Source organism: Pholis gunnellus (assembly GCF_910591455.1).
Source record: "Pholis gunnellus genome assembly, chromosome: 4".
NCBI classification, from domain to species: Eukaryota; Metazoa; Chordata; class Actinopteri; order Perciformes; family Pholidae; genus Pholis; species Pholis gunnellus.
The window spans coordinates 6,043,825-6,070,774 of NC_136530.1; the positions used below are offsets into that span (position 1 = coordinate 6,043,825).

The 26,950-nt window shown below is 44.2% G+C and overlaps 1 protein-coding gene across 5 annotated transcripts in view; it reads right to left on the reverse strand.

Moving 5' to 3' along the window:
• Positions 1–26,950, reverse strand: part of ssbp4 (single stranded DNA binding protein 4) — an 85,550-nt gene that overhangs the window by 42,799 nt on the left and 15,801 nt on the right. For 4 of the 5 annotated variants that reach the window (XM_079158306.1, XM_079158310.1, XM_079158309.1 and 1 more), the window contains one exon: positions 20,554–20,638. In XM_079158306.1, coding sequence (XP_079014432.1) covers positions 20,554–20,638 — 85 coding nt within the window. Of the gene's footprint in view, positions 1–5,904; positions 5,979–20,553; positions 20,639–26,950 lie in introns of those variants that run through there. The other variant, XM_079158308.1, reaches the window with a different exon arrangement.

The window sequence follows — 26,950 nt, forward strand, 5'->3', positions numbered from 1 at the left end:
TCCAGGATTCATAGAACCGTAGTTACATTCGTAACTTTTGTTTCTTTGCCCCAAATTTGAACTCTCAGGCTGCTGCTCTATAGCCTTTGATCGGTGGAGGTTGCACCTGCAGCTTGAAAGGTGTACTGCAGACACGACTCCGAGCTGATTGAACATTTTTCAGGAAAAACAAACAAATAAAACCATTTAATCTATACATACATTAATAGTAAAGCTTACTCTTACTGACCATTAATCAAATCTAAGGCTCTATGGAAAACTAAATGTGTTTTAAAAAAGGCTATAATTACGAGTACCATTCATTTGGAAAGCCCGATATACCAAATCACTACACTAGAACTATGTAAATATATAGACACAGTAAACGTCATTCACATATTTTTAGTTTTTTAAGTAGACTGAAACCAAACCAAAGCCCTTGTGTGCACCCCTACTGTTAATCGCCACATTATCCTCGCTCTTCATGTTCACATTTCAAGAGATTAAAAATAGCAATAAAAACACAAATGACCTGCAGCCGACAAAGAAAAATCCTGTGAGGTGCTCGGTGAACTGAGAGATTTGGCGAGGCCTCAGTCTGGGCGTTAACTGTGGATGAAAGCCGCGCGAGTTTGAATGACTTTGACAAGACGGAGTAAAATGAGATTTTGATGTTTTCAGAATAAAGAAAAAAGGAAAATCAAACCAAGGACGTTTTTTGTATTTTGTCTTTGAAACACAGAACAGACTAATTGTCTGTTAATATCAGAAGAGTATCTATTCATAGACTAAGACAGGCACACACACACACACAGAGGACAACTTGATGACAGATGGAAAGAAATTAGAGGCAAAGTAGCATTAATATTCCATCTCTTAATAACAACCGGAGCCCTTCCCCCACCTCTGGCACCACACGGTCACACCCACACCCACACACACACACACACACACACACAAACGCATGTTCCTGTGTATGTGCGTACAAACAGTCCTGGAGAGCCTTTCTGCTCAGCCGAGACAAACATGAAAAATTCTCCAAATTCAACCGCTCCCATCCTCCTTCTCCCTCCTCCTCTGCCTTCTCTCACCCTCCTTTTCTGCTCCCACCCTATACAGCAACCCCCCTACAACCTGGTCTCCTTCCCTTTTCCTCTCCCCTACTCGCCCTCCCCTCCCCTCACAGCACACACCCACCCACCCACCCATCCAGTCCCGCTGCCCTCCAACCCTGCAGCCTCGCAGCAAAGTAGAGAGCAATCCCTTGGTGGGTCAGCCAGATTAAACTGCCACTGTAATCCGCTTGGCTTTCACCTCCTTGTCCTTAGCCGAAGAGAGAGAGGGATGGAGAGAGAGAGAGGGATGGAGAGGAAGAGAAGAGAGGTGGGTGGAGGAGCAAAAGGGCAGAAGGATGGAGAGATGGAGAGATGGGGAGAGAAAATGTAAGATATGGAAAGGAAGAGAGACAGAGAGAGGAGGGTGGAGGGGGAGGGCAGAGCTGGGGGAAGTAGCTAAATGACAACAAGGGCATTGAGAGAAAAACAAGGAGTACAAAAAAAAGGAGAGAAAGCTGGAGAAGGAGAGAAAAGCAGAGAGAGGGAGAGGCAGTACAGGGCTGAATTAAAGGAGGAAGTGAATAATGAATCTCATAAAGGAAAGATATTAAGGACGAATAAGAGTCAAATAAACTGTGCTACGAGAGGGAGCGATGAAGGACAGTGGGGTAATCCTGGTGGTGGAGCTTCTGTGGCAAATAAAATGAACCAAATAGGACTAATGTTGAAGTACGCCCTCATATTCATGTAATGATGAAATTAGTTTTGTATGACATTTGTAGGAAATGACAGCCCCCCTCATGGACAATCAGTACCGAATCTTTTCCGGCATCTCGGTCTGACCATGGCATTGTTGCTCCCCCTCCCAAACGATAAAGGGCAATGCGCAATGTTGCTGCGACTTGTGGATTGTATTTATGACTCCTAAAGCAAGCATGCAGGATCTGTGCTAGCATGGCTAATTCATGCATAAATATGATGAAAACATTATCACAAATACAAATCTTTCCAACTAGTTTGATCTTTGATGCCGTGCTATTGTCGCAATGTGCTAGCTGTACATGTCAATACCAAAATAAACCTGGAATAACAGATTATTTTGGTCAGAAAAAACGTTAAGAACACAACATCATCACCTACTGCGTTGATATAACAACTTGTTAGCAAACAGCTGCTGATTTACACATCCAGCAGACACAGAGCAACATTATCATTCATCTGAAGTTGTGTTTCCGGCCACAAGATGAACATAAGAACAGTATTCACACATTTTTTGCTCTGTTTTTGGTCTCCACCCACTCCAGAGGGAAATATCTGGCTCTTGTTTCTGTCGAATTTGAATGAAGTGTGTTACGATGACCTGTGGGGTAAAGCTACTGTTGTCTGACTGGAGTTTGGTGGCTTTGAGGACAGCATATTAATTGTATGTGTTGTACGTTAATACATTCTCATAATTGTTCAAATCTGGTTTAATTTGATTTTTTATATATTCACTTCATCGGAAGCCGAAGCCGATAAATGCCCGTGACTGAGTCATTTGTCCCCAGAATGAAAGCCGATTGTAACCTTTCTCACTAAAGACAAAAGCCAGATGTTAGCGGATCTCAATGTTGTTGTTTTTTGTCCAGTGGGAAAGGGGCTGACCTCCTACTTCTGTGGTTTTGTGGTTCTATGTCTACTTCCACCTTAAGAGATAACAGTCATGATTTGAGTGACCACAAGAGATGGCGTGTCTGGTAAACGTAAACATCAGCTGCGTAAGGCATTTGAACAATTGATAGATACTTTTTATATCCAGAAGATCTCCGGTGACCCAACTTCCCCTGTTTGGTCAAGTTAGTGTCGGCACCAAAGAGTTGAAGGGACTCTATCGGTTTTGATTCTTTTATGCACCATTGAATTTATGGTGCAGCATCATGAAAATCCTATTATTTGAAATGTTAATTCACATAAAAGCCAAATCACTGTTGCTGGTGGTTGTGTGTGTGTGTGTGAAGTTGTACACATGCCACGCGTAATTTGAAACACTGATGAGCATCTCAGCCCTGTTAATCAAGTTATACTGCAATCATGACCACCATAATGCAAATAAGATAAACAAGTCAATTTGTGTACATGACAGTTTCAATAATCAGAGCCACCCTCCGGTTACAGTCAAACTGCATGTAAATGCACTGAATCTCAAGTCATCACACACACTCCTCTTTAGTTATGTATAGATGCAAAAATCCACATCAAGTTCAGGCTTCAGATGTAGGAACCAAGTCAAAAGTATGACAACAAATCACAACTAATCTAATCCAGGAATCATAACCAAATAAAGAAAATCAATCATTCATTGGGGGGTCACATGTGAGAAGTACATTTACAAGGTATTTTGACAATTGAACTCATGTGAAGCTGAGCTCTTCTGTGCAGACATCCAACATTATCATCCGTGTGTGTGGGAGCATGTCCGCTGGGTATATGGGAAGAGTGTTAAATTGTGGAAAAGAAATAGAGTTAACAGGTATTCCCCTCCTCCACCTCCCCCAGCTGACAGAAAGGCGGGTTAAGAGAGAGGGAGGGAATGAGGGAGAAAGAGAGAAAGAGAGGCAGGAAGAGGGAGGATATCCTGCGAGGAAAGGCTGTGATATATGAGCAGGCCACTTCAAACAAGCAGGGGGAAGGGGACACTCCTTCTCCAATAAAACCAGGGGAGGTAGAAGGAGAAGAAAAGAGTCAGACAGATTTAAAGAGGGAGTTACAGTAGAAAAGAGTAAAGTTGGTGCCAGATGAGCCAAAAAAGCAGAAAAGACTGACCAGGCCCTGCCGGCAATATAATGACCGATAGACGTAAATCTGCAGGGGGAGAATCTTTAATGTTGAAAGGAGGCCTGATCAAGTGAATGAGTAGAAGAAAAGAGTTAAAAACTAACACTGCAACTATTATTTCACTAATGGGAGGGTCATTCAAACAACTTATTGTTTCAGTCATTTATAATATGGTCAAAAATAATGAGAGGCCAATTCTGGAAAGGCCTGCGCAGCTTTTGCGGTCTCTAAACCTGCAAAAGTAAGTAATTAACTAACTGCGCTGCCAAGTAAATAGCGTCTCAGTGCTCCTGTTCTTAATAGAATAGACCTGCTGTTTGCATGCATTTAAATGCGGTAATATGTATACATTTGGTGCAGAATTGGTATCTTTCTATAGAAATGAGCCTCATTGCAAAAACAGTCCAATCCACAAACATCAGCGCTAATAGCCACACGAAGTTACAGTGAAATTATGAGTGTCTTCAGAGAGATGGTTGTAACTGAAGAGCATCCACCGACAGTAACGTATTAAATCCCGACCATGGTTTCTCTCACTCAAGGTTAAATTCCTTGCCTGAAGTTTTGAGGAATGCCTCTGCACCTCGTTGCTCAGTACCTGGATCTCTGAAGTCTGAAATCTCTGCCATTATCCTGCCTACTGTGATCTCGGCTCAAAAGCAAAATGTATACTTCGATAATACCACATAGATAATAGCAATCATATGCAAAGAAAAAAAGGGAAAATTACACGCAGCTGCAAAACTTTATGGCCGTGTTTGCGCTGTGATATCATTAGAGCAATATCTTTTGTGAATCGGACCTTGTGACGGGGCGGAGAACGGATGCAAGTGAAGCGCAATTCATGGTCATCATCAGTGGCCTTAATCCATTCTTTGTCAATTCTCGAGTGATAGTTTGAATCTCCTTTGGACTAGCTAACTGAAAATTGTACATTTTACCCCAAAATATCCTGATGTTTTTGGTAAAAATACGTAGTGTACGACCAACAAACGGTATTTTCAAAATCAGGAGTTTTATATTTTTTTCACGTGTTCTTAATATTCATTTCATTGAAGATCTCTTAACATTTAAGAGATCTTACTTCTTACTTAAAACTCAAAGCTCAAAACAAAAAAAAACACACGTGGACACACGTGCCCGTGTCCCACAAGAAGTGATTGATGACTTCAGGAAGGGGCTCTTGGGCAGGAGGAAGTCTAGTCTGGGTCAGACTTCATCCACACATCCAGGCATGAGCACCATCTGCATGCACTCACAAATCACACACACTCAAAAGTACCCCCCCTCCCTTCCGACACACACACACACACACACACACAAACTCATTCCTATACTCATTTCGACATGTGATACTGCCCCTCTCATGCTGTTTACTATATAACGTCTTTCCTCTGCTGTTAGACAGCAGTATGAGAGAGGCAAAGAGCAGGGGGGGGGGGCTGAATCAAGGTGTGCGGAGCGAGTCGGCACAGTGTGCACTCTACAGCTTTTAGGGCTTTGTGTGCCATTGTGGGCCAGCAGGGGGGGGGGGGGGGGGGGGTGGTTGACAGCAGCCATTACAACAAATAATTGAACAGCAAATGAAAACAAATGATATGATTGCAGTCCGCGTCCCAGCAGTCAATCCGCTATCTAGGTGGTTCCCATTCAAAGCCATTGATCAGCTTTACAACCTAAGTAGCTGGCCAGGAAACTAAATGGTGGCGATCAATGCTATTTAACAGATTATTGACTGCTGACTGGTTGCCTGAGATCAAAATAGAGACAGGGGGATGAAGAAATGAGCAAATAGAGGAGTGGAATGAAAACACATGAAATTGGAATCGGTTCCTTTGCTTCAGTGATGATAAATGGGGAAAGAAAAACACTGAGACAGCAGAGAGAGCGGGGAGAAGGAGAGAGGTTGCATTTTTCGTGCGCGCGGCTGAATGTGCATGATCATATGCATTTAATCAAGAAAGCAAGCAAGAAAGACTGAAAAACGAATGAAGCCGGAAAGATAGAAAGAAAGCTCAGTTTGCATACAGTCAGTGTTATCTGAAGACGCGCTCACTTGTTTCAAAGCTTCACATGTGGCCAGATGTGGTCTGTCTGTGTGCCTCTGCGTCTGTGCTTCTCACACTCCCCGTGAAGCCTGCACACCTGAAAACTCCACACAGCTTTTTTAAAAAAAACAAAAAACAGCTCGACAAGGAAGAACATCAGCAGAATCAGCCGGTACTTTTGTCGGTCGGTACTTCTCTTTGTTCAGCCGATCCTTGATGGAGCTTTTCAAGTGGCGCACAAGCTGGCACATCACAACAGCCGCTTGCACCGCAATTACATCCTTTTGACACTCCTTTTCGCGTGTGTTTCAACTGTTTGAACCAGACTTGGGCCACCCGTCAGCACGTCGGGCCTTTGGTTGGGGAAAGAGCTCTGCTTCTGATTGGCTGATCACCTGAGTGTTGCGATCATTAGATAACGAAAATGAGCCTCAGGAGCAAAGTGGAGGCTGATTCTTCTTAAGATTAAGTTTAGTCCAAGCATAGACAAGAGACTGATGTGGAGTGACAGGGGGAAACTTGCACTGACATTTATGTGTGTGTGTGTGTGTGTAAATAAATACTCAGAGTAGTGTGTTTCCATGGTGACTGTGACCGGCTATGGGGCCCGATTATAGACTAAATATATACTGTAGATGGACGACGCGTCTACTCTTCTTCCCAATGTACGAAAGTGAAGCCAAAAAAATCCCGGATACGGAAACTGCCATCTTGAGATTTTGACATTACTAAGAGCCATATTCAGTAGTAATCGGGGGGGGTGGAGCCGTGGAATCAAAGTCCCGCCTACACGCCCGCCCGAGCCAATCACAAGCCAAGCTAGACCACGGCTCATTAGCATGAGCAACCTGGCTGATACGCTCGCGCCACGTGGGCGGTGACACCACAACTAACCGGAATATCTCTATTCATACATTTACGATCAAACTGACACATGTTCTATTACACAGACTAGTGACTGTTACAGAAAGCTTACAGTTCCTCTCTCGAACAATTCCTGAGCCTCCGGCCCCGCGACTATGTCGATCTTTTAGTTTGGCCCGTCCCCCATCCGCTTACATGGAGGGGGCGGGGTTTATAACCTATTCTGCAGCCAGCCACCAGGAGGCGATGAAGATGTTTTGGCTTCTCATTTGAGAAGCTGTCATGTCATCGATGTTTATTAAATATGTTACGTTCATGTGTGTTTGCACTTAAAAATATACCAGTTGCATGTAGATTGTTGTTGGGCCTCAGATTCGGCTTCATTTGTGATCGTTGGCCAACTCTATTTCCGTCTACATTTCCTCAAATTTACTTTAAAACAATATACGGTTTGTGCTTTGAAACAGCAAAGAAGTGGCCACGCTTCAGTGAATCACTGTGTGCATGTGTGAGTGTGAAGACAGACTTAAATATGGCCATAGTAGATGTGTGCCTTTGAGAATGTGTGTGTGCGTGTGTGTGTGTGTGTTTGTGTGTCTCCCTGCCTGCGTCTGTGTGTGTGTGTGTGTGTGTGTACACACACTCCCCTTGCCTTTTCTCAGTTCAGCAGAACCTCATTAATTCAGCAGGAATGGAAATCATTTCTGCACAGGAGACAGAAAGAGATGGAGAGGAAGACGCGTGGAAGGGTGGGGGTGGTGGTGCTGTTGGTGTGTGTGTGTGTGTGTATGTGTGTGGATGAGGGGGGTTATTGAATACTCAAATTTCTTCATTTTTCTTCACTAAAAGTCATTCTATTCAAAAATAACATTTTCAGGGGTAAATAGCACAGTGAATTTATGCTATTAGTCACAAAGGAAATTCTTTACATATTTGAATACAATCTAATCATAATTGTGTTACGTTGCAATCTAGTCGTTTGGTTGATACATATGTCTATTAATCTCAGTCTTGATTTATCTAGATTGAAATCCCATAAGGTTTATACAGTATGTCCTTAAACACAAACAAATAGACCGGACAAACAACCAAATATAGCAAACGTCCAGATGGATACATTAATAAAAAGGTAATCTTCCTTATGTAGCAGCAGATCAGAGCAGAGCCTCCTCCATCCCTCCCTCTCTCCCCTCCTTCTGCCATCCCTCCATCCTGCAGCCCGCCACCAGACAATATGGAGCAGACAGTAATCTGGCCATGCACTGAAGAGATTACAGCATCCAGCAGAACAGTTCAGCACAGAAGAGAGCAGCTCAGTTCAGAACAGCATGGCTTTCCTCACACAGAGCAAGAAACTCAAGTCGACACAAAGCAGGAATCTACAGTCCGTCCGACCAAAAACTGAGCTGCTCTGACTGTTCAGAGGAAACCACTATCTGGTCTCTCTCACACTCGCCGAGCGTTGGCTGGTTTGCGCACAGTCCTTCAGTGAAAGCTGACCTTTTCAGAGTGCAGTGCAGTGCAGTGGATCTCTCTATTCCAAATGTCACTTTTTACAGGAAAGATGTGATGTGATAAAAACAGATCAGACGGTGCAGGCGGGACACGTAAGAGGAATAACACATGTACAGTGCGTGAGCATGTTGCGTACACACACACACACACACACACACACACACACACACAGTGTAACTTTTGGTCGTTGGGTTTTCCTTTTTTCTATGGATGCAAACATGAACACACACCAAAGCTTAAACAAGCCTAAAGATTCAGTCAATAACGAAACAGATGTGCTGCCCTATTTATCCGCCGAACTTAATCATGAGAGATATAAATAACTGATCTGATCTGTCTTACATGAAGACAGCAGGTTGGAAGTTCACACGTTGCAGTTGTTACTAAGTACGTGATGTGGATTTTTGAATTTTCTGGCCTTCTCAGAAGAATTAACCCCTAACGGCAGCAGGGTCAGCCTTTGACAGCACGCTGACCTTAAGGCCGGCTAACAGCTCACTCAGGAGGAAAACATCAGTCACATACGCCTAAGCACACACACACACCAATACATAAACACTTATATATATATATATATTTATTAAATCTTTTCTGTGCAAAAGATTAACTCCAAGTAGAAGCATCAGTATGGAGAGGCAAAGTTTTCACAGTGAAACTTTTTCTATCCAAAAGTCTGTTTTAATGATAAACTTGCTGTTAAAATGATAGTTCGGATTGAATGAGGTACTTATACTTAGTCAGTACATCACCTAAAGGAGATGACGGTCGGCACGCCTCCCAGTTTAAATAATGTACTGCTGTAGAAGGGGGCCTTGAGACCTATATAGTCTGTTTCCAAGGAGGAACTGTAGCTGTCATCTATGCTCTCGCCACAGCCCCAATACTCCATTGAAGACAACAGTCAGTTTACCTTCCAGAAAACAGTATAGCTACCGGTCTACATCTGCCTTGATTGGTTAGTTGGTTTGTGTTATCGTGTGACTTTGGTTAGTTCGGTTTTAATAATGTCACAAACAAACAAACCGATCGAGGCAGCGGTAGACCAGCAACCCCTGCGTTCTGCTTAGTAAAATTACTGTTTTTTTCCCAATAGAGTCTGGTGTCTTTGGCCAGAACGGCTTCAGTTCCTTGTCAGAAATGTCCGTCTGCCGTCAAGCTAACCTGGTGAATTGCTTTTCTCCCATGAATGTACTCCTGTTCGTTTCTTCAAACTGAACCGGGGCGTGACCACCGTCATCCACTGTAGATAATACACCGACTATGGATTAGTGACTCATACAACCCCCCACTTAAAAACACCCAAACTATCCCTTTAATGTAACTAAAGCTCTTTTAGAGTTCCAAGAGTAGTATCTCATTACTCATTCCAAATAATTGGTTGTCACAAGGTTACCACAATAAATGACAGATCTCATCAGACGCCCTCGTCTTAATTAAATCTAAAAATACAACTTTCAACTTGTACTCAATGCAGTGAGTACAAACAAAATCTAGCAACAATTGAAAGTGTGAAGGTGGAACCAAGGAAACGAGGTGGAGAACAGTGGCGTACGAGCAGGCTCAGGAAAATAGAAAGCAGGAGAGGAAGATACTGGCTTGGAAGATTAGAAAAAATGATTTTGACTTCAAACATTCAGACGAGGAGGGAAAGAAAGCAATGACGTCAAAGCGGGCAGTTTATCTTCCCTTTAAGATCCAATAACAGGTCTTCTGTTTTAACCAAGAAGACAAAAGCCTGATGATGGACAGTATAGAGGGAGTAAAGGTGAAAGGAGGAACACAAGTTCTTAGGCCTGAAACATAAAACAGCTGATTTGAATTATTCCTAGTCTGTTTGTATTTCATGTGCATTTGGGTTTTCTGGCACACACACAGAAAGGAAACTCTGTAGTACACAGAAGTATACCGGCCAGCATCTTACACACACCTCTGCAGTGTTCAGGAGAGGAGCCACAAAGGTGCCGAGTTAGAGAGTTGAGGTGCAACGATTCAGGGAAGGAAGAGATGCGGATATGATCAAAGCGTTGTAGCAGAGAAAGAGACCAAAGACAATGAGGAGGTTTAAAAGTGCACTGAGAAAGGGATGAACAGATGACGGTGTAGTAATAAAAGTGGGGAAGGTTCTAAGGGTGCGACGGCGGAGAGAGAGGGGAGCTGAAGGATCCAGGTGTGGCAGCAGCCACAGAGGTAATCAGTGGGCCAATGGGGAGTCATTCCACTCAGAGTGAACGGGCTGCCCAAGTACCTGGAATAAAAATAATCATTACACTGCATTAAAGTCACTGTCTGTAAATATACCCTGGGCAGCAGTAAAGCGAGCTCACTGTGGCCCCCGCCATCAGGACACTTGCACACCTTAACACACGCCGCGTGTGCATATGTAAAAACCCACACACGCATGCAAAGAAAGCAAAATGCAAATATTTGTGAGCAGTGCGACTCTCTGCAAAGCGGTGAGAAACTCAGCGACTCCCCTGCTGATTCTGTGCATTTCTCCCGTCATTACAAAGACAGGCTTTTAAGAGAAACAAACTGTTCTCCAAATATAACTCGACCAGCTCAAAGCACATTCATTATCCCCCCCCCCCCCCCCCCCATAACTTATAAGTGTTATTTTAGCAACTGTAAAACCTCGACAGTGGCTTGAACTGGATCTCCCTCACACATTCATTCCGCTTCTCAGTTATTGCTGCCTTTGGAGAAAAAAAGAAATGGGGATTAAGTCTGCATTTAGGTGAATTTGAATTGCAAATAAGGCTTTGTAATTGTTTTAGTCTTTAATCCTAGCAGGGAGGGCCTCAGTGTGCTGCAAAGTTGAGACTGACGAGCATCTCAGGCATTCATCTGAGGAAGGACTGTGTTTGTTTCACCACTCGGTTCAATGAGACTTAATAAGCAGGGTGTCCGATCACCACCACACACACACACACACACACACACACACACACACACACACACACACACACACACACACACGCACACACACACTTCTGCACACACGCTGTAACCCATGGGCTCATTGATAGAGCAGCCAGTTTATTTTGGTTGGGAGTTTGGGTGCCCAGCTGGTACTTGAGACTGGTTAGACTGGCAGAGCTGAGCAGCAGACAGCAGAAACACGCACACACAGACACACACACTCACACACACACACACACACACACGCTGTGCCAGGGACACACTGTGCCAGGCTGCGACGTTTGCCAGCTACAAGTCTGCCCACTGCCACAAAGACAGGCAGAGAGGCAAAGGAGAAAGGGCAGTACAAAGTGTGTGCATGAGTGTGTGTGTGTGTATGTATGTGTGTGTGTGTGTGTGTGTGTGGAGGAGAAGGATTGTGAGAGTGGACAAAGACGTGATTGTTATAGTGTTTAAAAGGATGAAACTCAAACTCAAGTGTCCAGCAGAGAAGCAGCCCTGACTACAGGGACGAAGACGAAAACATTTGGCAATTTAGTAATTTAAATCCCCTGTATTTGCATTTTAAGTTCTGATGTGTCAAAGTAATGTAACATGTAAATACAAGCATGCAACAGGTAGAATAATCAGGCAGACGGGCGACAGGGGGAGTAAAAGCTCCAACCTTATGACATGAATGTTTGCTCACTGAGAAACAAGTCATCAAGCGTAATTAAACAACGTGTCGTGCGGTCATTTTTGGTTGACCACAACAGTCAACAGCACCAACTACACAGTCAGTGTTTTGTGGTGGCGGCAACACCTCAAATTGAAACAACCACTGGAAGTTTCACCACAGAGTGAGGAAGGTGGTGAGAGAGGAAGCTCGGCAATCTACAAAGACTCCAGTACAAACCGCCCTGCTGCACCACATGTCCCCCTCACTTTTACACATTCAGGTTGATTTTCTCACTGAAGCGTCTCTGAACATCGTTACCCGACTGTCCTGCAACCAATAAAGTCCGCTCGGGCAACAGGCTGCTCTAGGGGCTGTGTCAAGCCCCCACGAAGAGCGCCGGGCTTTGAAGCATCTTTCGGTTTCCGTCACGCGATGTTTACCATCGACTTACACCGGGAAAGAGACGTCTGTAAATCAGTGGATCCATTTTTTTGAAGGTACAAAAATTGAAGAACGACCACTTAAATAGCCCTTATTTATTAAATCATCAAATCAAACAACAGAAGTTGTAAGATGCACTAACAGCCGAATCCGGAGTGAAAAAATGGGTTCAGACAACTTTGATTCTTGGTTGATAGTTTCCTTTGCAGCACACATATGATTTTAATATTATTATTTTCATTATTATTATTCAGTGGGTTTTATTTTCCATCTTGTGTTATGCATTCATGTGTTCATCCTATTTGATCAAGTGTGTTTAATCCTATTTTACATGGCCTTCAATCCCTGTTTTTTGTGTTCAATCTGCGTCTATTTTCTTTCATTGTAAAGCATTATGTGTTGCATTTATTGTATGAAAGGTGCTATACAAATCAGATTTATTATCATGAGAAATATTATTATTATAATTGTTATAATTAAAACTAGGATATAGATATATTTACTATTATAATACGTCTGAGGTTATATCTCATATGTGTGGATTGCTAAGCACACATATGACATATATAATATGTCATATATATTATATATATATACATATATACAAAGCATTGCAAACATGTGTACAGAGTTTTTTTTCTCTTGTGAGTGAAAATCTTGATCTCAAACGCCATGGCTCCTGTTTAATCCAAAATCTTGCAGCCTTAAATACGTCCTCAGACACTTTAACAGAACGTCCCAGTTCTTTATTTCCTCCACTTGCACAATTTTCCAAACACTAAATTCCTTAGCGGTCAGTTAACGCGCGCTCCTGGACCCGTACAACAGCAAGCAATCAAGCTCGACTTAAAAAATCAAACTTGTCTCATATTATGTTCACCACGGCAGCTCCAGTGTGAGCTGATTTAATTTAAGGACTGGGCCGTTAAAGAAGGAAATGGCTTCGCAACTCCCTGAGTTAACCAACAGGAGTGTGTGTTTAAAGATAGGTTTCGCTCCCTGGGACCCGCCTGACAATCCTCGTAACCATCGTCGGTGTTTTAGACCTAATGAAGAACGGCAGTAATGGAGTGCTGCTCCAAGCTTTGCTCTGGAAAGAGAGAACAGGGAGTTACGCAGCTAGTGAAACAGTCAAAATGCTCACAAAAGTTACCTTACATTGTTGGAACACTATACCCGGTTGGTCTGCTCTATCCCCGCGGAGTTAGGACACAAAGTTATAAAAACACAAAGTCAGCAAGTTGCCAACACATGCAGAAGCAAAACACAGCAGAAGCATTGTAATTGCAGTAATTTATGCCATTTTGTTCAAGACAGGGTCTCTTTATTCAATGGATTCTGTAAGTGGATGTGGTTTGGGAGTCACCAGTGTCAGTGAACTTCAAAGCTGGAGAGAGAGAGAGAGAGAGAGAGAGAGAGAGAGAGAGAGAGAGAGAGAGAGAGAGAGAGAGAGAGAGAGAGAGAGAGAGAGAGAGAGAGAGAGAGAGAGAGAGAGAGAGAGAGAGCATTTGTATGTAAATGTCTGAGCACAGCCAGGAGAAAACACCACAGACAAGATGCCACAGCCAGAAACACCTCTGGCATGGAAGGTCGCCCTTGAACTTCCAACCCCCTTACAAATTGCTCACTTCAATTCTGCACAGTAAACCGGTTACAGTCGAGGCGAACAAGTGATGAATGTTGTTTTTTTAAATTATTGAACCATAATCTATGTCCTGGAAATGACTAAACTGAAAAAGAATTGGCAGCATTCACCTACTAGTTTCTCTGGGAGAGATAAACAAATGCCCTGAGGAGTTTATACTATTTCCCAGAATGTAGTATTCATTTAAAGCATGCGTTTACATTTTATGGATGATGATGTTGCAACTAAGAGGGCATTCATGGGTAACTGGGTTAGGGAAATTAAATGGGACTGGGTTGGAAATCTGCATGCAAGGAGGGAAAGTAAACGCTGCAGGGTTTTGGCTTCTGCAATAACTTTGCTCAGGCAGATTCATGGCATTTACGCTGCTCTGGCTAGCAATATGCACGGCATAGCTAGTACCAAAACTCAGATAAACTATGAAAAAGGCAGACTTCAAAAAGAGTCCCCAGTGTCTTCAGACACCTCTTTCTTCCTGCACGCCGATACACCCCCCCCCTTCTTCTTCTCCAACTCCCTCCTGCTTCCTGCCTCACGTGTCCTCCTCTTCCCTCCTGTCGCTCGTCTCTCTGTCCCTGATTTGTTGTCTCCATCTGTCTGTCTTCATGTCCGTCTCTGTCAAACACAGATCCGGGAGCTCACGCTTGCGGAGTCGAGATCAAATGCTAAACCACGGCACATTTTAAGCTCGCCCAGAATGAACCTGTGAGGGAGGGAATCATAAACAATATTTGATCTTCCGCTTCTGTCACTTCCAGACCTCCAGCCGAACACACACACAGCTTGAGGGCAGCACTTTCAGGCTTTGTTGCTTCCCTCAGATAGGGAAAGGTATACACAGACAGAGGAGCCAACTGGCCTTTTTCATTTAGACGGCAACAACGGTAAACAACGGCACACAAAGACAGCGTCATCGCGCTCAACGCCCGTCTGCCTGCAGCCTGCACTCCACGCGCTGTTTGATATTAAAAGACGACACAGACGCAAACGGAGGAGGTGAGGAAGGGGGGAAAGAAGATAGAAAGATAGAAAGACAGATAGAGATGGATAAGAAATGGAGACACAAGGTTGTGGCATGCCTTTCGTGTGTGGGCTATATTTAAACGGAAAACGGCCAGGAGAATAAAAGAAGACATCGCTGTGCCAACGCTGACTCCATTCCTCTGCTCCCTCCTTCTCTCCATCCCTCCATCCATCCCTACTCTGCCTATATTATGGGTGTTATTATTATTCCTGCATGTCGTCACGTCGCCCCCGCTTCTCTCCTTCCCCCGAGCAAGAAAGCGGGCACTGCTGGCACCTAGCCAGATTACCCAATCAATCTCCTCTGAGAGAGGGGGAGGGATGCGAGAAGAGAGGTGGGAGGGAGGGAGTGATGGAGGGAGGCAAAAGGAGAGAGGGGGAGGATCAGAAAGAGAGCATGGAACAGAGAGGAAAGGAAAGAAAGAGCGACGGGGGGGGGGGGGGGGTGTTAGTGGTGAAAAAGACCTGAGAGGAATTGAAGCAGGGAAAACGGTGCAGGATGAGTAAATTCTGTCTTTCGAAAAAAGAGAAAAAAGGACAGAGACAAAGACGGCTATGAAAGGAAAAGGAAGGGCTTCAGCAGACGTGTGGCGTCAAAGTAAGGCGAGTGAGCACCTGGTGCGGCAACACGGGGAGTTGTGGAGATGGAAAACACACACAAAATCACACACAGAGTCCAGACAAAGGCCAGGCCATCAACGGTTGTTTACAGAGTGCAGCTCCTCCCCTCGTGCCACCTGTTACTGTGGTCCAGCCGAACAAATGTTTAACCCTCTCAAAGAATACCCAGGCAACAGCCAACAGAGCACCTCCGTCTACCTCTCCGTCTGCACACTGCCTGCTGGGAACAGATCAGATTAAAGGCTTCCACTTCTTTCCATTGTTTTTCCTTTACAGTTATTTATTCAGAGCTGAAACAATTAGCCGTTTCATCAATTGGTCGATGAACAGAAAATAGTCAACAGCTTGTGCCAGCATATCAAATGTGGAGATTTACTCCATCTGTGGTCTTATATGACGGTAAACTGAATATCTTTGGGTTTTGGTCTGACAAAACAAGACATTTTTAGTCTACAAATATCCGCACCCAACACATTTTGGCAGAGCCCAATATGACGTGTTCAGATTAGGGCGATGTGTCCAAATCCGGTATAGCTCAATTCATATCTCGATAACGATATAAATCATCATATACAATGTCTTCTGGTTATATATAAAATATATTGTCGATATAAATTAACCATATGGTAAAGCCTATTTTTTGTATTTTCTAATTTCACTATGAACTTGAGCGCAAAGTGAACACTTTTAAGTGAAATTATGGAGAAAAAATGAATAAATATTTCAAGCTATACTCATGACTATTATTACATGCATACACAAATCAGTGTCACCAAGTTATCAGATTAAGACAAAGGTTTGATTGAACTCAGTTTGATCAGATTTCCTGAGTAATTAGAGTTAGCATATGCTTGCAATTCTGTCGTAATTTTGTATCACGATGTCTCGATGTGATTTCATCACAATATGATTCCATTGAAAGATGACTAATTATCATATTGATTTAACGCCCAGCCCTAGTTAAGACTCATTTAGTCCAAAGTTTTGTCTAAAATACTTAATTTGTCAATTTACAATGATATAAAACAGACAAACTGTGAACGCTCTCATTTGGGAAGCTTTTGCTTGACTCAAACAACGAAATAATTATAATTTTATAACCAAATTCACCAATGTATTTACTCCAGTTTTTCCTGTGTCACATCCAGATACCCTTATTTGACTCTTCTATCTCAACCGTCATGACAGTTCTCGTCAACCAGCGGAGAGCTGAGTGGAGTCCGTGAAGCTCTGCGACATGAATGACGCACTTGTGGCACTAAATCTGTGACACTCCGTAGGCGGTGAACCCGGATTGGCATGAATCGCAGATGTTCTGGGTTGCGACCTCTGGCTGGGGCAAAGCAAAATGTCTGCTACAACAAGGCCGAGTGTATCGCTTCCTGAAAGACTGTTTGTCTGTGATTGCAAGTGCGTGCATGAGTTTGTGTTTGTGTGTGTGTGTGTGTGTGTGTGTGCAGTGACAGAGAAAACAGAGACTCATTCTTCTGTCTGCTTTAATGTGAGCAAGAATGCGTGTGCGTGAACAAGCGTGCCTCGTCGCTCGTCAATATGTATGCTTTCTTCATCACAAAAGCTCCCGTCCTTTAATCATTAATATTGAGTTACTAAAGACGTGCCATGTTCTGATAATCAAACACGTTTCCTCAACAAAGAGCTCTTTTGAGGAACATCCAAATTCCAGTAGAAAAGAGGACCGTAAGACACGTGGATCTCTTTTAGGAAATAAACATGATGAAACGGCAACGTGAAGAGGAAGGACAGAAACACAACTCCAACAATTAGGGCGACAAGAGAGACCACTTAAATTACTTTACAGAGGTACAAGAGTGTTACAGCTCTTTATGATACCGTATCATCTCGCTTACTTTGAGTGTGTGTGTGTATTTTTTATTTGTCTTGCATGCAAGTGTGGGTATGTGATACGAACGCAAGCGTGCCTGCATGTGTGTGAGTGTTTCCGCGTGAGTTTCGAGTGGCTATGATAGCAGAATCGCCATCCAGGGGTGAAGCCAAGCAGCGATCCAGCCAGTCAGAGTTCTGGGAGTGTGGCCAGGGCTCCAATCCCACCACATTCCCCTGGATTAGCTGTCAACCAGTCCCCAGATCTGAGGATTAGCACATTATATACCATTATCTTTTCCCAAACTGGAGAGTCCACAAAGTCTACATCATCGCTCACAATGGGGGCCAGTAGGACAGGGCTGAGTAAGAGGTGCCTTCAAACCGGGCCAAATGGAGCCAAACTGAGCGGAGCCAACCCAAATCTGTAACTAACACTGTAAACGGGCTCAATGTTGCCTAGCAACCACATTGGCTCCGGGAAACAAATAAGCGAACTGCATTTCCAAATATCAGTTTTATAGCACGGCAACGTTGAGGCAACAAACTGTCGTCGCTGTAGCGGAGACCGTAAATTATAAGAGAAATAAAACATTAATAAAATCAAAACCAATCCCGCTTTATCTCGCACACATTCCTCTTTCTTCAGAACGACACGCAGAGAGGAGCGCGCGAGACTCCTGGGAGCCGTGTTGTTTTTCACTCTGTGATCCGGGGGGACCGGCGGGAATGAGGGAGCCGTTATCAGCAAGGGGCCGCGATAGAGACTTGATCAGGCCGTCGGTCCGCGGGGACCGAGGAGCCAGAGTTAATCAGAGACAGACAGACCCCTCATCACCCTGGGGATTCACACGCTTCGACCCTGACACTCTCTTTCCCTCTCTGTCACACAAAGACACACACACACACACACACACACACACACACACACACTCGGTAACAGACACAAAAGCATGTTTGCTCACATACACAAACGCTGCATTTTACTGTTGTCAGAGGCTCTGCTACACACGCTGAGCATGCACACACACTTAACGCTTGACTGTCACTTTGGGGTGAATCTTAAAATGTTCCAGCATTTACAATCAAAAAGGAGGAAAAAGTACAATATTCCTTTATTATTAAATAGCATCACTCAAAAGCAGTGGCCCCCTGGGTCAGTCATTACTAACTCATGCTGTGCAGCAAAACAGTGCTTAGAGATGCATCACTTTATTTTAAGTTTTCCAAAGAGAGCAAACACATGAATCAGGATTAAGGTGTATAAAAGAGATGCAGAAGACATCCAAGACATTTTAGAATATTATAACTGAATCTTAAGGAGATAAAGTCTCACAACTAATGCTTTAATGAATCAATGTTTTTATCTAAAGTGTCAACAGATTTGCCCTCTCAGACAGACAGACAGCTCACACACTCCAGGTCAAAGATCAAACAACACTGTCTGATTTCTTGAACGTTTGTTTGTCTGTTAAAAACGAGCTCACAAGACCTCGTAGCGTCCTCATTTACTACAGTATATCACTTCAAACAGAGCAGTTTAAGTATTTGTTTTGTTCTGTTGTCAAATATACAGCAGCATTAGTGACCCTGACTGATTTACGCAGCCGGAGACTGAAACACTTTTTAAAAAGTGTCTTTTTTTACGGCGGCAGAATTTGAAGCTTGATGTTCAGCCATATATTGACCAGGCCTGTCAAACCGGAGCCGTTAAAGAGCTGATATGCAGGTATCCAGCTGGCCTACCTCTGGAGAAAGGTGTAGGAAATTATATTGCATTTAGATTAATTAGACACAGTTGTCAGATTTAATTAACTACTAGGTTTAATTAACCATGTAATTAATCTTATGGTGGTCCGACGCATGCACACAGACAGGAGGGGAGTACGTGCACATCGACTCGCGCCCCGCACACACACATGCGTAGTACATGCACAACAAATGTAATCTGTTCAGCTGACAAGTGCACACACTTTTGCTGTCAAACCTCATAAGAGAGTTCAACTGAATGTGTGAACGGCTGTGGGCTGAAACAGCCTGATTGAAATGGTGAGAATAGCGCCTCTAATCCATTTCAGGTTTCACCGCTGCCCAGGTGGAAAGATAATCTAGTGGGTGAAGCCGTCTGTCCAGTCGACATCCTGACGCCTGTGTAATCCTTATTCAAATACGTCTCGGGCAACATGTAGTTGTAGGAAGACAGAAATCTATTTCAAAACCCAAACTGACAGAGAGGGAGTCAGTCTGTGAGGGCCACAATCACATCAAAACGGTCATTTGCAATAATACGAGCTGGGCCAACAAAGACTTTCAATTGTAGTTGATCCGCTCACACCCAGCTTGTGTGTGTGTGTGTGTGCGTGTGTTCAATAGGTTACTGATCGACTGCACCAACTCTTCAGAAGATGAGAGGGTCAAGAGGGACGCAGACCCTGACCTTTCATCACCCGTCCAGCCCCCCTACAGCCACAACTAGAGTCGCCTGTCCAGCTCTAAATGTGTCCTATGTGTGTATGTATTGTTTGTGAATGTGTGTGTTAATGTGCTTGTGTGATCAGCCAGCTGCTTTATGTGCCGTGACCTTTGCTGAAGCCTTGAGTGGACCAATAAATAGCCAGGCAGTGCTGTGACCTTTCACCTACAGGCCGACAGTTTGGCGGAGACCTGAGGGGTCAGGGGTCGACGTTTGAGGAAGTGCTGCCAGCAGCTGAGCTACAGGGTCGCAAAAAATGAGATAGCTAACCAAGCTCGATCATGTGAAATGTGGCAGAAATGGCATGAAGACTCTCGATTAGACTTTAAAAATTCAAAAGGCGGAAGTCTAAGGGCTTTCCCATGAAATATAGAAGTGGTGTTCATAGGTGTTGCATTTTTAAAAGCACGCTACGTCAGAAGTCTGGCTCAGAGGCTGTCCCATGCAAAACATAAAGGCTGCAGCAGGCCGACCAGACATGTCAAAACAAGAACCAGCAGCATTATTACAGAGAGAATAGTCCCATCTCTCTGATGCACACCCTGTGTGCGCTTGTATGTGCTCACACAAGCATGTGAGTCCAAGTGGTGAATGTGTGCAAACTGCATTTGTGCCCATGCTCGTACACAACTGGAGGGTTGGTTAAGTTCACTTACATAGTCATGGAAAGCCTTGGCCTCGCTGGAATGTTCACATGTCTCCCTCCGGTCCGGGGCAGCGCAGTACAGATCCCAGAATACACTGTGCACACAGGACGAGAGAGCGAGTTAGACACTGTGGATCAAGAGACATGTTATGTTCCTGTTATGTGTATTTCTGATGTGGAGATGGTTTAAATGAAGATAAGTTAGTGTGCTGAGGGAAAGTGGTTAAAGTGCACTGATGGAGGTACAACAAACAAAGTAATATGAATAGGACAAAGTAAGTAATACAAACTCATTTTTCAATGCAAGCCATTCATCTCTGAAACAGCATTCACAAGTGCGCCTTTTTGCGTGCTCAATAAGGTAAAGTGACTCACCACACACATCATTTGTTAGTTATATTTATTAAACTACAAGTCCAAATGTGACAGCAACGTTAAATAGTACATTGTCATAAGTAGCCAAACAAGAACTTTGCAGAAATAAAATAGATTGGAAGACGGTCTGTTGAGAGCAGAGGACAAGTTGGATGTACTGATTCAATAAATGTCTTAAAATTAAGAGTGAAATCCAGGAATCTGTTTTTTTTGCAGCATTTTATGTGCATTGTCTGCGCAATGCACAATTTTTGGAAATGGTCGGAAAAACACTGCTGTTTATTCTGGCGTTCTGTGTAAACAAACACACACACGTAAATGCCAGGGCCAATTTTGAGCTCAGCAAAAATGATCAAAGAGGTCATGTCAATATATCGTACAATAAGTCGATAACGTAAAAATGAGCGAGGTCATGTCCATTTATCGTACAAGACGGTGATAACATAAAATATTGAGGTCATGTACAAATATCGTACAATAAGTCGATAACGTAAACTCACATAGCTACAACTCACAATCCTTTTCATTGTTGATGTACCTTATTGTCTTGATTAATTGTTCGGTAAAATGGGTCCCATCACAATTTTCCAAAGCCCAAGTTTACATATTTAAATTGCTTCCTTTGTTTAACAAACTGACATAGACCCAACGACATTTAGTTTACTATCATAGAGAAACCAGCATACATTCACTTAGCATTTTTCCTTAACATTTAAATGAATTGCTTTCAATTGCCTTTTCATTCATGGACAAGGTGCAGTATTTGAGCTCTACTTTCCGGTTTTCAATTCTGATAGCTATAGACCCAGTGATTGGATACAAAGCCCTATTAAAAAGCCCTGTAAGAACAGGAACCCTCAGCAGTCAGATTCACGTTGGCCTCCATCACAGTCCGCCAGTCCTCCAGAGAGCTTTTATCCAGGAAGGACGGGTCACCAAATGCTCCTCTCAATCTGCCCTGGTGACCTGCAAGTTATTGACCAATGAGCTGTGATTATGTTACTTACTGCCCAATCAGCCGTTCTCATATTAGTTAATTAGACCAATCCCACTACTTCAGGGCAGCAGGGGCCACTAGGTCCCACTCCAAATGGGCCCTTAATTACTGCACTGAAATTAAGTACCTGCTAAGCCGGTCCACATTAAGGTCTTCTACTTCTTCAAGATATTGATTTCATGGACAGCGTATACATATTAAAAAAAGAACTGCTGAACTCATTCTTGCTGTCATTTAAAAGGCGCACATAAACTGTTACATGCGTTCTTTGTGCTGATGTCGGGGACAGCCGTGACACTTGATTTGACGGACTGCGAAATGGAGCAGAAAATATTAGCTGATTGCCCATAAGTGTCAGAGAATTGCTCACTAGCATCCTGTTACATGTTGGTCATTTTTCACTGAACAAGTTGTTTGATTTTCATGGTTCAGTGCTATCATCTCCTAAATATGGTTATTATAAAACATCCCTGATCACTGATCTGCACTTTCTCTCATGTTCCTTTGAGCTATTTGAGTGAGTTTGAGCTATTTGTGTTATTGGAGGACACCAAGAGAAACGAGAGTGAAACAATGGGAGTCCTGAAAGTAAAAAAAGATATTTCAACCGCTCAAAGCATGTGAACTACAATAGAAATGTGTTGGTACAGTATTTAAAGATTAAAAGACAGAGTTGGTGCCCCGAGGCGTTCAGTGAACACTGGGGTCCCCTCTAGACAAGGAGGGCGCTGAAGGAACAGAGAGGGACTGTTCAAAAACGGCAGTGAACACATATGGTGCGCGTGTCGCGCTGCCCTTCTGTCACTTGACAATAAAGCCAGTGTACATTATCATATCTATCGGTTGGTGTTAAAAAGATTGCTGCTCCGTCAGCCACGGGCCGCGGTGAAAAGGCTCGGCCATCGCAAATCCAATCAGCTCTCAGGGAAATGAAACGGAACGTAGGTTACAGTTTGTTGCCCGAAAGGACACAACCAGGTACGTGTGCGGGGGGGGAGCGGAGGGGAGGGGGGGAAAGGTGATCTAACATCTCACGGCCTGTGAAGTCTGAAATATATTGCGGTTTGAGCAGCTGACCTGCTTCTGTCTGAGCCACGCAGGGAAATCTCATTCTCTCGGTTGCTCTGCATAATCTGAAACAGGATCGCTGGTGGATGAGACTAAATGCAGAAACCAAGGATTTCATTATTCTGATATCATTTTATCGTGGTTGATGCAGGACTCGTTCCTCTGTAGAGTTACAACCGAGCCCTTCAGGTGTGAAAAGGTGTTGGATTAGCAGGCAGAATTACTCTAATGTTGTACTAATGAAAGGTTGATTTCCAGGGCGCAATCAGGGGAAAAAAAATCCATTCCCATCTAGTGAACCATCTTATGTATCACTGGAACTGAATCCAGGCAAAGTCTGGATGGGACCAATGCTATCTCTGATTTGACAATCCCACCCACATTTACAGGAAAAATCTCTTGTCACAGTTGTTGTCTATTCCTTTTCGGAGACACTAATCATTAGAAATGATCTGGGAAGTCAAAATGCAGTTAATTAGCAACAGCAATCTGCGAGAAATCTTGTACTCTGCACACCCTTGTAATAGTAAATGTTCTATCCAATTATCTAATCATTTCAATCTAATCATCTCATCATGGGAAGCTCTTTATGGTATTATGGGTAGCAACTGATGGTATTTGAGCCAAACAACTCTGTATAAGAGAAAACTTAAACTGCTCTTACTTTGAAGTCACAGGAGGAGATTTAAATTGCAGCTTGGGGTCATGCAAACTCTTTTTTTCCATTCATTCAAATGAGAAACAAGGCTAAAAAAAATATGAGCTGGCACTGTCAGCACACACACGTTGTATCCAGAACAGAGGAGGAAGGGATTAGCGACCAGCCGTCCAGAAGAAGACAATTACTAAAATGAAATGCCATCATGATAATTGTTTGTAATTAACTGTGGTCTGACAAAGCCAGTGGTTACAATGTGCTTTCCCATTATAATAAGGAGTGTAAACAAAGACACAGAGAGACAGACACACGGGCTGCTGGTCGCAGGTCTACACGATAATCATGTGTGCGTCTTCAACGTGTGAGGAGTGAGGAGAGAAGGAAATATACATAGACATCAAGACAGAGATGGAAACAGCTGGAGATAAGGAGGCAGACTGAGAATGAGTCCAAAGCAAAGTTTCAGAGAGTCGACTATGCTGCTTCTTATCAGAACAGGCTCCTCTTAATGGGGTAAAACGCTGCAATCACAGAGCGGAGGCGGAGAAACACAACCCCTCCAGTTGTCTTTATTACCTTGACTCAAGCATCAAGCCGTTCTCCTGGTAGCAGCAATGCATCCAGCGAGCAGGAGAAAACAACAGCACCACTGTGCCATGTAAATCAGGAATACTCCCTTTGGACTAATAAATAGAAACATAGTGACGGCTTAAGAGGAGCCAACAATTCAAATGAAGTCGTACGTGCGTCGTTAAGATGTTCACACATGCAGGTGGAGGAAATTCCTGCATTGAGGTACACGGTGGAGACTTCAGAGACAAAGTGCCCAATCCCACAGTTAAGTGGCAGTGCAACATTGTTCCACACATTGTTGCAAAATAGGTTTCGCCGGAAGCTTGGTGACGAAGCGAATACTCACGCTTATTGTCTGTAACCGGTAATCCTGTTACATCTACACATGTCTCGTGACTGACTGCAGACCACAGTCTCCTTTGTGGAGCAGAGGTCATGTAAAACGACATGAGACGTGACATGATAGCTTCTTCTGTTCTGGATTCTCAGATTTGCCGAACGATGCCAATTCGTTCGGCAAGCTCTGCTCAGGTTTACTTTGCCTCCAAAAGCAAATCCACTGATTGCACCAACTGCATCAAAATTAATTGATTTTGGTCTGAAATTCTGCTGTTATTAAAAAGGTGGAGGGACCAAACCTTAATTCTTCTAAAGTGAACCTTTTCAAGTAGTTTTCAACCGCTGAAAGAGTTGAGATAAGACTGATAGAGTTTTCTTTTTCTCAGGATATCCAAGGACGCCATCAGTAGGCGATCTGCATTTTCAGAATATATCAGATTTTCTGTTCCACTATAAATGGATTTGAATATGCTGCAATGTCGGAGGAATGGGAGGAACAGGAAACCTCCCGTCACTCTGACTTAAGACTGTCGATGCATTATTCCAAGATGATTACTGCCCTTACTGGCCTTGTAGGCATACCTGCTTTAATAAGTCTTTTGTTTTGTTGCATTATCATAGAGGTTTGTTAACAAGTGAAACCAGTTAAGAAACAGACAGTGTGCTGCTCCTTTTGAATTAGCTGAATTGACTGTATTAGTGTTCCTATTGGATTGTATTTAGATGTAACAGCTAGGCGATGGTCTGTCTCCTACGTGCTACTCGACTAGGAGGCTGAAGTTGCGAACAGTATTTACGATCTGAAAGACACGTTTTGAGGAAAGACGGAAGAATTAATCAAGGAGAGGGTAGTAGAGGAGAAAGAGGTGGAGAAGACTCTCTGAAACCTGTGTTTATAAAGAGCAGTCCAGACATTTAGGGGCAGAGGACGGCTGTACTCTCACTGTTTTCTCTGCCCCTCACAAACAAGAATTACAGCTGGAGGCAATCACACAGATGATCCCTCGACATACTGTTGTTGTGCTGAGGTTTTCATGTGTGTGTATGTTTTGTGTGTTGGGGTGAGGGGTGTGTGTGTGTGTGCTCGTGTGTGTGTGTGTGTGTGGGGGGGGGGGGGGGGGGATGTGTACTGAGGATTCAGTAGCCATCCAGTGAAAACTGGTTAAAGCAATCGATTTGGGGATAAGGAGGAGACAACTAGCAGCAGCCAATAGAGAGGGAGCTAATGACACAATCAACACCTGCAGCCCTCGCTGAGCCTTTTCTTTATCCTTCCACCCATAACAACAGATGTGGATGAGTGACCCCCACCGCCAGGCTCCCTCTTCCTCCCCCAACATCCCCCCCCCCCCCCCCCTTACAGCTCCGGTCTCACTCCGAAGCCCCCCGCCAACGCCATCCTACAGGAAACAGCCACAGAAGCAGAGACAGGAGGGAAGAAAACCCCAGTGAGGTGCTGAGGAAGGGACGACGGGGGCGGGGCTAGGGGTGGCGGCGGGGTCGGGGTCTTAGATTTGGCTGTTTAACACAAAAGAGGCTGGAATGCAAAGAGTTAATCCGTTCGGGGGTCTCTCTTCCGCAAACAAAGGGACAGGCCTCCAGACAAAGGTTGAGGGAGGGGGAGCGAAGGGTGAGGGATGAGGGAGGTTGGTGGCTTTCCTACCATCTGGAGCTTTTGTTTTGGGGGGAGGCTGGAGGCTGGGGGGGGGGGTTGCTGGGTGGTGTAGGGGTGGACAGAGGACTCCGCCTCCCCCCGCCCCCTACTCCCCCGGCAGCCGACCCCCGGACCCCACCCCCCAGTGAGTCTCCGCGTCCACGTGCTGTGTGGCCCAGACAGACGCCCCTCAGCGAGGTCATACTACACCGGAGTCCTGCCCCGCTCGGCCCGGCTAATCATCAGCCTACACTCCAACTGCTCAACGCACACACGAGGTCATCTCCCACACTCTGCTGAGATATTTCAATGCAGTCGGAACACACACACTACGAGCGCTCGGCTTCCCTCTCTGATTCCCTCTCTCTCTCTCTCTCACACACACACACACACACTGGGCCAGTCTCCCTGAGCCCTCTTATTGGTTCAGGCAGAGGCGAGAGCAAACCTACGCTGCGCTGTATGTTTGTGTATGTCATTCTGTCAGCATTACTGGTAGCTGTCCAATTGAGAGCTGTCAGGTTGAGAGAAGCCAGGCTCTTTAAGGACCATTATGAACCGTGTCAACAGGCTGCACAATTACAACACACACTGGGGCCAGAGAGGATGAATGAATGAAGCCGCATGTCCGGGTTTATTACACAGGGCCGACCGGGGGGCTTTAGGGATGAGCAGGATAGCATGAATGACAAACAAAGCGGGCCCTGTCAAACCTCTTATCTCGGCTCTGTTTTCCTCTAGTG